Source organism: Harpegnathos saltator, unplaced genomic scaffold (assembly GCF_003227715.2).
Source record: "Harpegnathos saltator strain DR-91 unplaced genomic scaffold, Hsal_v8.6 scaffold480, whole genome shotgun sequence".
NCBI classification, from domain to species: Eukaryota; Metazoa; Arthropoda; class Insecta; order Hymenoptera; family Formicidae; genus Harpegnathos; species Harpegnathos saltator.
The window spans coordinates 894,101-905,340 of NW_020230294.1; the positions used below are offsets into that span (position 1 = coordinate 894,101).

Consider the following 11,240-nt stretch of genomic DNA (forward strand, 5'->3'; position numbering starts at 1 on the left):
TCTAGTTAGTATTGAGTTTATGAATGATCAATATTAATTATTAATCAATAGCACGTACTTGAGCCATTCCGTTTAATTTACGCGCGTTCGATATTTACGTCTCGCATTTTTATCATGTAATATATTGCTCAGTGAATACCAACTAACAATAACAATACATAAACATCATAACTTCCTCCTGAAAAATGTAGCAGTTATATACGATATGTTATATTTACACTTACACTGTTTTGAGTGAGGAATTGTAGCATTAATGTAATGTTATTGTTAGTGTTTAATGGCTATTTAACAGTCGACTCTCATTGTTAGACAGACAATTCAATATAAAGAAATACATAATTAAATGCGGATTACGATTACGAATTTCTACGATCTCTACAATGAAATATACAAAATACAGCGAAAATACTCTTTTACGAATGGAAATTTAAATTTAGATCCCGTAACGAGAGTAAACAGACTTGAAAGAAGCGCTGACCGAAAACAAAAAAGGTCGCAGTCTAAGAAGCGGTATGACGTTGAATATTCTACACAAGACCGATATATTCACACAGTTGGGAATGATTCAAAATGTTTGATTGAGAACATGATGAATTAGAGGTCCACGTTCATGGACCGTTATCCGTCTCTGTCTGGATCAATATCTCTTGTATACATAATAAATAGATAGACAGACAGAAATTAACGAGAGTAATTGCAGATTCATAAAGTGTCTATGATTACTAGTCGGATGATGACGGATCGTAAATGCCGAGCGCGAAATTCTGACTTCTTATTCCCGGAAAATTCGTCAAACGTCCGCTTTCGTTATCGATAGATCTCCCGCATAATAAATGGATTCCACATACCTGGAAACTGGACGTATCGCTGCCGGCGTCCTGCTTCCCGGCTGCTGGAGTCCTCCGGATTTCACTCGCTCACGCTTCTAATGCTGATACTCGCGATTTAACCGTGCGGTTAATCAACGCGAGTTGCCGATTAAGTATCTCGAGGACCGACGAGATATATTTCTTTCAATTACACGAGACGGAAATGACGAGCGCGTCGCGCACGGCTGCTGCTGATGGAATGAGATCGAATACGCGAGGCACGCGAGTATTAATACGAAGGGTAAAAAGTGTCGCTCGCGAGCCGATCAACACAATCGGCGCGATGTAAACATTACGGGCGGCAGTTGAAGCAAGAGAGATTTGCCCTTGGGCGTCTCTTCTTTTCTCGAAGGTTCCGGAACGACGAGGATAATGCGAGGAGGCCTTTCAACTGTACGCGACATTGATTTACTCTATTTATTGATTACTGAAAATAAAGAAAATTACTCTGTCGAAGCATCGGACATTTGTTAGCTTTATGTTAATTAAAGAGGAATGTGTACGATTAGAAAATGTGTTAGCAACTAATTGTACAGAGTGTTAAAGTTGTTGTGACGCCGTTTTTGGAGAATAATTAAAGGTCATGGTAACGTTAAAGAGTGGAATTTCATTCCATGCGAATTTTGTCTCGTTCTTATTAAATGTTAGATTATTCGCTGCGGATAATAACTCTTCTACTTTTCATCTAATATTCAATAATGATAAATAACATTTAATTGCATTCGTTTGGCTTTTTTTATTTTGAAAATAAAAAATATATACCAGGGTGAGATTTCACCCATGACAACATCAACGTGATTTTCTTTGATGCTTTTTTTAAAAGTTCAGATATTTCGTCGACTCGTGGGATATTTATAATCGGAGTTTCGTCGCGTTAATTAACACGTGCTTCTCCGAGAGAATCGAATGTTCACCGACGGCCACTGTCAGTGCTACGAGCGAATGACCGGAGCGGACGGAATGCTGAATTGAGAAGCAGGACGAAGGGAACGGGATGCGGGCAACGATACATCATGTGTCCTCAGACATGTTAAATCGTTTATTATACAGGAGGCTTTGATACGGCAACATGTATTCAAAGATTTAATATTTAATACATATTTTTATTTTTCTTGCTCCTCCCCCCCTCCCCCCCTCTTTTTAGACCTCCGGGCATAGTCTGGTATAGAGATGGCAACTGTGGTTGCAACACGGATATAAACCGCCTGAAAGTGAATGTAGCACGGACTTCCACCGCATGCAGATTTTACCACCGAGACCTGAAAGTGGATGTAGTATTGTAGTTCCCCTCTCAAAATGAATGCAGATGGCGTCCTTTCCCAGTGCGGAAAGTCGGTGTCGTAGAAAATGCCGTGTTGGCCATTTTCAGGTTTCTCTCTGGTACCAGCGTTTGTGACGCCTTCGCCGCAGGGGTTCCAATCTCCCATGTATTTCAATGTACTAGCGTTTGTGGCGCTCTTGCTGTATGACACCCAAAGTAGAACTAAAAACCAATATGGCCGCTCTTTCTCTCTCTACATATACATATATATCCTATATATTTTTAGGATTACAATAAATAACAAGAAAACACAAATCCTATTTATATTATTATTATTATTTATACAATAGATTAATCTGCCAAATATAAATATAGTATTACGGATCACTGACATGTTACGAAGCAGCAGCCTCATTTAATTGGTTTGATAGTCAATACTCATCTTTGGATAACATAGACTAAAATTCTAATTATAATTGTATCCATAAGGGTGTTTCCATTGATCTCCAGCAAATATACAATGTTTCAGAAAAACATTTTCACAAATTTAACGAGTGCGTATCGTGCGTATCTTGTACATATGTCGGATTGTATATATCTGCCATATTGGTTTTTAGTTCTACTTTGGGCGTCACACGGCTAGTGCGCCACAGACGCTGGTATATCGGAATGCATAAGAGATTAGAACCCCTGACAAGTATTTATAAGGGTCCCTAAGGAAATAATTATAATGTTTCAAGTAGTCTATCGCAGTAATTTCTGTTTCAATTTCTTCTTCAATAGCAATTTCAACTAATAACTCTGCCGGTTAACAGAAACTACTTTTATTAGTACAACTAAAACTTGGGAAAAGAGGAAAAGAATACTAGTGCAAGGTTATAAAACAAGATTAACATTATAAAAACTTTTCATATATATATGCCGGTTATTTTGTATCGTGTATGTTTCAATTTAAATTTTGCGCTTAAGTTGAATAAAAATTTCAATAATTAAGCGCACGAAATACTACAGAATGCATTTCTTACCATATATATTTTTACTTTCAATCTTCGCTATGGTGAGTAAAAACAATTTTTAAATGTATGACAAACTATAATTATATGTTTGTATCTATATTTTTGTAAATAATTCATATTTTCAATCCATATATATATATATAAATATATATAAATCATATATAATACAAATTTAAGGATATATAACTTAAGCCTAAGAAATAATTTCTTAAGATATTTCTGTAATATAATGATCCTGACATAATACATGTTACAGGTGAACAATGTAATAGCAGAATTTTCTGCAGATGATTGCAAAATGTTAGGATTTAATAAAGCCAATCTACTCTGCTCAACCTGTGAATATTTTGCAGAATCTGATCTAGCAAAGATAACGTATGTAGAAATAGATTACCTTTATTAGAAATATCCAAAAATCAAGTTTACAGAAATTTCGTTCTTTATTTCTTCTTTGCAATAGTGCTACATGCAAGGAATGTTGTTTGAAAGATAATGATTATGACTTGTCTGGATCAAAACGCTATCCTAAGGCTGTTCTTGAAGTGTGTACGTGCAAATTTGGTGCATATCCACAAATACAAGGTATACACTTGAACTGACAATTATCTTTAACTTAAGAATTACTCAATACATTATTACATATAACACTAATACATCTCTTTCAGCTTTCATCAAAAGTGACAGACCAAAGAAATATAAGAACCTTAGTATAAAGTATGTAAGGGGTTTAGATCCGATAATCAAATTGTATAATGTGGAAAATAGAGTTGAAGATATTCTAGATATACACAAGTGGGACACAGACTCTGTAGATGAATTTCTATCAACTCATCTTTCTAAAGATTAGTAAAGTTAAGACATATATTCTATTGATATACTTAATTTTTTCTATTGAAATTATTATATGAATATATATGCATAAATATTCTGCAAGTCACATTGTACTGTCTTTCACATTTACCTGACTCATTTTATCATACATACAACACTATGTTGAACCTAAACATATAGTGTTATGCTCAAAATTTCTCAAAGGCTTCTGCTTAGTAATTTATTTCCATACCATGAAGTAGAATACAAAAAGATTCTTCTTTGAGGAAAATGTCTTATTACTAAATAATAAGAACACAGTCCAATTGCGATTTTTTGTCTGAATACAAAAATCCTTCATCCATTACATTATGAAAATTATCACACGAGATTATGTTGAAGTAAATTATAAAATTGGAAATGTATATCAAGCATTTTTTTCATAAGCATCATCAGTTTCGTACAACTTCAATATGTGGATGTCGCGAAATTCGTGAACTGACGCGAAATGATATATATATAATTTGAAATATTCAATATTGATATTTTTTTTGTAGTCGTAAAACTCACAATGTATAAAGTGATTCTTTTGGAAATTTCTAACATATCAAAGAATTTGTAAGAATATTCGTATCAATACATAAAGAATGAAATGATAATCATGTAAATCTGATATTACATACACAGATAGACATAATATCCTTAACATTTTAGGCATAGGATTTCCTAACCAGAATTTTTCAATCATACGCACTGTCTATATATATTTGTGCATCATAATAGTTGATTATTCAACAAAGTATAATATGGCATATATTATTTTTTTAATATGTAAAATTTGTATATCATCAATATTTATACCAATATACAAATATTAACATAAATATGAATATTTGTATATCAATATAAATATCAATACAAATGTGGATATTTATAACAATATTACTAATATTAGAATAGAATAGAATAGAATATTAGAAAAGAAAATGTTATATAATTTTATTTAATATTAGAATTAGAATATTATAATTTTATTAATCTAAATAATTCAAATATATCGTTGTCGTTTTCTTGAAGAAACAACAGTCATAATGTACAAATATGTCAACGTAATGCGAGGGACTAAGAAATCCTACTTATTTCTACAAATTTAGTTGCAACTTTTTCTCGATGTAAGTTGGAAAAGAGTCGATGACCGATAAGAAAATTTAATGTCTGGGAATTATTCGAAAAAAAAAGGAAAAAAAATTGCTTTATTGGACATTTACCGAACTGTACCCAAAAAGTATCCAAACCGAGCCGAGTTGAAGCCAAGTGTATTGTTAAACGTTAAGGCATTGTGTCAGTTTATGTACGATTACATTGCACCTTTGTATAATTATTTTCATGCTTAAATTTCGATCTCAATCAATTTATTCCTTTACACACACATACACACACACACGCGCACACACACACACACACACACACACATACCCGCATGCATACATACACATTACATATATCCTGATCTTGCTGTTAGTACTGTACGCATTTGTCCACACATGATACCCACAAATAACCCTTGCAATTACATGTAGTTCCCAACAATTCATGTAAATTAGCGCCATATACGTGTCAATGGCAATCATTAACCCGTTGTGTGTCTTATAATTTTATTCTTTTTGAGCACGTGCCAGGAAAAGAATTGACCGTTTCACGATGTACAAATTCATAAGTATAATTATTTCAGTTTGAAACACAAAAAGAAACATCCACGTTAATATAACTGGTGTGTGTATGCGTTTCATTTAGATCATAATCTACAAGTCTCTGGTTTGTAATTGTAAGGTAACGAATTAAACCTTATGAGACAAGTAACGATTACTAACAGTAGTCTAGACTTCTACATGATGACTCCGACATTTTTTTTCTCTTCTTTCGTTATACAATAAGAGTAAGATAGGTCGCTTACAAGATAGAGTTTACGCATGTAACTACACATGTAACCCACGTGAATATAACATACGCATATTACACGTGTCTAAATATGCTTCGACAATAAAAATGTTCACATGCTTTGTATAATTCATACCATTAGGACTTATAACAGCACGGAAAATGCCCATCTAGCTTCTACCAGCTCTGACGCATTTTCCGCGCCCTCTTTATACTTTCGTATTTTTGCAGATCGAACCGCGTCATCTTATCGTCGAGATCTTCTAGCACGCGGACCGCCACGACCGCGTACGAATCCGCGTCCTCGTGACATTTTTGGCGGATTAAAATTACGTTCTATCTTTTGCATGGATTTCTCTTGATCCATATGATCCTTCTCATCCGTTTCGTCGATCAAATTACCCATCTCTGCATCGTCGTTGTCAGCGTCCGTCCACATCTCGTCGATCGGTGTCTTTTTCTCCTGTCCGTTGGAAGCGTTCTGTGTCGTGTCCTTCATTTCCGTTTCCGGCTCACGATTCATTTCATCCTCCTCGGATTCGGCATCGGCCTCCAATGGGTCGTACTTTTCCTCTCCGTCTGACTTTTTCGGCGCGATTGTGTTATCGGCGACGTTCTCTTGTGTTTCCTGCGGCTCTCGCAGGCTGTCGTCATTCTCCTCCTCGTCGTGAGAAATCTTGCAACGTTTCCAATTTTCTTCATACTCCTCCGGAGCTTGATCAGTAGTTTTCTCATTCTATATGAGCAAAGATATAATCTTAATAAACCTCGAAAACGAGCTTTTCTACGTCATGTCGTTATTGCTCCCGCGTGAGGTTGTCGCTTACCTCGCTTTGCTTGGTTTCCTTCGACTCTGCAGCTGCGGCGTTTGATGTTAACGACTTTACATCCGCCAAGAAGTTTCGGTAGTGAGTGATACTGCGTAAATGAGCGTTCATATCATCTTCCAAGAGCATGAATCGTCGGCAACGTTCGCAATAAAATCCTTGCACTTCTTTGATCATTGATCTGCCTGAATAATGTAACACAATCATTATTAGAAATAATATAACTACGTGCGAATGATTCTCGAAAGTCATTATTATCCTGCAATTCTTACCAACGCCTATCTGCTTCTGACGGCAATACTTATAAGACGGAATCTTGTACTTAGTATCGCTCATATTTTCCGTGATATCCGTGATATATTCTTGTTCTCCGGAATCGTCTTCCTTCTCATTCTTCGTATCATGCCAGACGTCCTTTTCCTCGTCTTCCGCGCTACGTACTTCGGCTTCTCCCTTTGCTAGTTTTTCTGCAAAATGTCGTTTTATCGACTTTTTTTCTCTTATCAAATCAGTCTGTCTCTTTATCGTTACGTCGATTACCTTTCTTCTTATTTTTCCGTTGTTCCTCACACTGAACAGCGTTCTTCATGTGAGCGGGTGTCAAGCAGTGCTCGTCGTACTCTATACGAGACGGAAATTCTTTCAGACAGGGGAAACACCGTGGATGCAAGAAAGTTTTCAATTGCTGATGCTTTTCACTCTTCCTGTGTGTAGACAAAGTCCCATAGAAATTCAAGTCGCACATCGTACAGTACTCCCTGACGTTGAAATCTACAGAGACCTGTAATCGAAAATTTATAAGTACAGGTACGGTGTGAGCGAATGCATCTTTGAGGGTTTCCTGGAGAAGAATACAGATCTTACTTTCTTCCCACGACGTTTCGAGTTGTTCAAGCTAAGCTCCCGTTGTTCCTCGGCAACACGCAGTTCGTGTCGCATCAGATCGACTTTCAGTTTGTAAGATTCATCCAATTTCTCCATCATCAGTTGATGCGCACGTCCGCGCAGATGATTCTCGAAGGACTGCGAAGAAATGCGATGATGATTAGTATTAACTGTTCGAACAAGCGTTCGTAGAAATCTGTTTATCGCGTCGATACATACATATCCGTCCCACATATGCTTGTTGCAGATATGACAAAACATGTGGTTCATCGGAACCTCGGCGTAACGACTCTCGGCGTGTCTAGCCTCCGATTTCTTGCCGATCGTTTTCGCGTCCTTCTCGCTCGAGGACGTGTTCGCGTCCTTCGACGCGTCTTCCGCAGCGGCGGACTGTTCCATGCTCGCGTCAGCATCCATCGTTTTCTCACCTTCCTCCTCCACTTTTATCTTCACCTCCTCCGTCTCCTTCTCATCCTTCCAATCGTGTTTCTTATCCTCGGTCTCTTCCACGTTTTCACTGCAGTATCACAAATAATATACTCTAGGATAAAGTTTTATTAACATTCCGGAGATTATTTCATAATGTCGATCCCAACAGTTGACCACATTTACGTTAAACTCGATATTGAACTTTAATTTACAGATGTGATCACGAATTTAATTGCGTATAATAGGTTGGACAATTTACAATGTTCACGTACACGAAATCTTGTCGATAACAATGACGAAAATTGGACTGATGCTTGTGTAGAAACACTTTAGGAGGATGCGACTCTGTACGTCCTGTTAGAGACGTACAGACAACAAACGGTATTCTCGCCGATTTGGCACGCTTCCCGTCAAAACGTACAGGATGAGGATATTACGAAAAAAACAATTAGTCGGAACGGAAATTTTTTAGCACCTTGGCCAACGTGTGGTTGTTTCTGGGCGTGAAATGTGAGAATCGAATCGCATCAACGGTACAAGAAAAAAGAGTGCATCGTAATAAATTGAAAGATACATATAGAGAGAGAGAGAGAGAGAGAAAAAGAGAAAGAGAGAAAGAGAGAGAGAAAGAGAGAGAAAAATTTCCGAGAACTGCGGTATAATTATAAACGTACATATGTGTAATTATACATTAAGAGACACGTATGTAAAATGTATTTATGTGTACATATACATATATATATATGTATATACATATACATGTACATACAATAGGCAAAATAGTAACTCGGAGTGAGAATGAAAATTTTTTCTTTTTTCTTTTGAAGAAACTATTACCGATCACAGATAATCGGCGGCTTACCTTTTCGGAACAGGCGGCTCTGCTTTTTCACTATCAGAGGTCTTAACGTCCTGCTGTTCCTTTTTGGCAGTCTGATTTTGTTTAGAGGCAGGAATTGGTTTAGAAGACTTATCGTTGCGATGTTGGATTTGGTTTCCGTTCATACGTTGACTGCCGGACTGGGGCGCACGAGATTGTTGTGCGGACGGACCACGTCGCCCAGCAGGGCCGTCTCGGGCGCGATTGCCCATCTAGTCAGTTGTTTGATCGGTCAAATGACCAAAAGCATCATGAGAGAAGTATCTGACGTAACTGTGATTCTTCTCAAATCGAGCTTGGTTCTATAGAAAACCATTGGGGATTTGAGGGAGAAAACAGTTGTAGTCGATAATGTGGAAGCAGGACGTATATGCCGGTGAGAGACGTACTGTACGTAGGTCTTTTCCGTTCTCCGCATCACAGATGCGTTAGGAACAGCCGGGGGTGGGGGGGTGAGGGGGGGGAAACCGTGTTGGAAAGTGCATCCCGATCTCGAGTCGAAGATGCACATCGTGTATGTACGCAACGGCAACGATCAAATAGGGCTCGATCATAGTTTCGCAAAAGTAGACGTAATTAAATCCACTACAAAGTACTCGAGCAAAAGTCAGTGAATACTAATCAACGTGAAGAAGAAGCTAAGTCAAGTGAAATCTGCAACTCTTGCGTAAGTAAGCGATAGTAGCAGTAGCAGTTTTGAATAAAGTGTAGTAACCGCATCCGGTTTTAATGGTCGTGTAAAAATTGGTGGGAGACAGAAGACTCGGGTTTTACGGGCTGTAAGACGAGTTACAACGTCACCCATTCGCACTCGCTCCGCGCGAAAAGAACCTCCGGCGAGTTTTCGGTAGTAACAAATCTGAGAATTACTCTTTCTGAAATCAACACACGTCTTTCAACAGTGCACTTTTTTGCTGAAATACATTAGCTTCGAATGATATCTAGTGGCTCCTAGGTAGGAGTCATCTCGGATTTAAGGCTGATCCTTCAACAAGAATTATATATCTTAATGATTCCGCTGGTTGTGTCTAATCGAATGAACGATTCAAATCCCATTTAATCGATCAATTGTTGGTCGCCACGAGAAGAGAAATTCGTAAACATACAGAATAGTTAAGAAGTATGCATCCAAGCGAGGAAGCCTGGATCATAAATTCTCATTTTACAGCTCCTGCTGACGATACCAGATGTTCATAAAGCAAAAGTGTTAAGAGAAGTTTCTTTTTACAATAACGCCTGCTTGGGAAAAACATAAATATATTGTGCAAGGCTCACTTACCTTGTTATATGGCTGTTGACGTTGATTTTTCAAACCATGTCGCGCAGGTCGATCATTAAACCGTCCCGAGGAAAAGTTCTGTTGATTAGAATAGTTTGGTCCTGGTCCAGAGAAGTTGTTTCCAAGGCTCATGAGAGATGGCACCTATTTAGATATATAACAATAAATCAAGATAATCTCTACATATATACACAAAGATAGCTTTCAAGTAAGTATATTCTTATACCTGAGGTTGCACTTCCTGCTGACTACGAAGCAAGTTTGTCAAAAGATTGCTGGCAATTGCAAGTTGTGCCTGCGGTGATGCTAGAGAAAGATTGTTGTTGGGAGTAGGTAAGATTCCTCTGCCAGGCATCATACCACCTTCCCAAGGATTCATTCCACCCATGCCGCCTCCGCTCATTCCTCCACCCATATTATTTCCCATGCCGCTATTGCCCATATTATTGAGTCTATTGTTGTTGCCACCGCCGCCCCCATTATTGCCCCGATTGAAATTCCCTCGATTTCCGAAGGAATCTCTTTTCACTCCTCGATTGAACGACATCGTACTTGTAATGCTCTACATTCAGACAGGAAAGATAATGTAGGAGATACAGTAACGGACATCTACATATGTGTATATATATATATATAATGTAATTATATTGTTTTGCGCGAAACCTTCGCCAAAGCAACGTGGCGGATAACGCTCGTGTGAAAAATCTTAAGAATTTCCAAGCAACCGCAAGTGCTAGGGTTTATACGTGTTATATTTACGAAACATGATACTGAATAGACTTCAATTTCATTTACTTTCGTGATACGAAAAAATCAGAGCTTGCTTACCAATACAATGTACTCACAACGATGCAGAGGAAGCCGACGTAAAATCCAAGAAAATGAACGCGAGCAAACGACTGCAAATGGCGGATACGGTCGATCGCCATAGACAATGAGGTTTAATAAGAAAGATGACCTCTGTAAAAATTGTTCTCTGCTTCTTCAAGCTCAGTTCACATGAAGAGCGTAAAAATTTCAGTGCGTATTCTAAAAACCAAACTTTT

At 37.6% G+C, this 11,240-nt stretch overlaps 2 protein-coding genes across 3 annotated transcripts; one reads left to right on the forward strand and one right to left on the reverse strand.

The window, feature by feature from the left end:
* Nucleotides 1-2,831: 2,831 nt before the first annotated feature.
* On the forward strand, nucleotides 2,832-4,015 carry LOC105188645 (selenoprotein F). The gene is made up of 4 exons (XM_011150215.3): nucleotides 2,832-3,187; nucleotides 3,403-3,521; nucleotides 3,607-3,728; nucleotides 3,812-4,015. Exons 1-4 carry the CDS (start codon nucleotides 3,143-3,145, stop codon nucleotides 3,991-3,993), a joined length of 468 nt encoding a protein of 155 aa, XP_011148517.2. The 5' UTR covers nucleotides 2,832-3,142; the 3' UTR covers nucleotides 3,994-4,015.
* A 1,336-nt stretch (nucleotides 4,016-5,351) lies between these two features.
* On the reverse strand, nucleotides 5,352-11,138 carry Pep (Protein on ecdysone puffs). 2 transcript variants are annotated; one of them, XM_011150213.2, is made up of 10 exons: nucleotides 11,040-11,138; nucleotides 10,421-10,756; nucleotides 10,195-10,338; nucleotides 8,898-9,127; nucleotides 7,826-8,123; nucleotides 7,586-7,744; nucleotides 7,262-7,502; nucleotides 6,994-7,188; nucleotides 6,722-6,906; nucleotides 5,352-6,630 (listed from the first exon to the last, which is right to left on the reverse strand). In XM_011150213.2, exons 1-10 carry the CDS (start codon nucleotides 11,121-11,123, stop codon nucleotides 6,142-6,144), a joined length of 2,361 nt encoding a protein of 786 aa, XP_011148515.2. In that variant the 5' UTR covers nucleotides 11,124-11,138; the 3' UTR covers nucleotides 5,352-6,141. The 2 variants fall into 2 exon arrangements, with proteins under 2 accessions (XP_011148515.2, XP_011148514.1); XM_011150212.2 differs by having other exon boundaries at nucleotides 6,142-6,630; nucleotides 11,023-11,120.
* Between the last annotated feature and the right edge of the window lie 102 nt (nucleotides 11,139-11,240).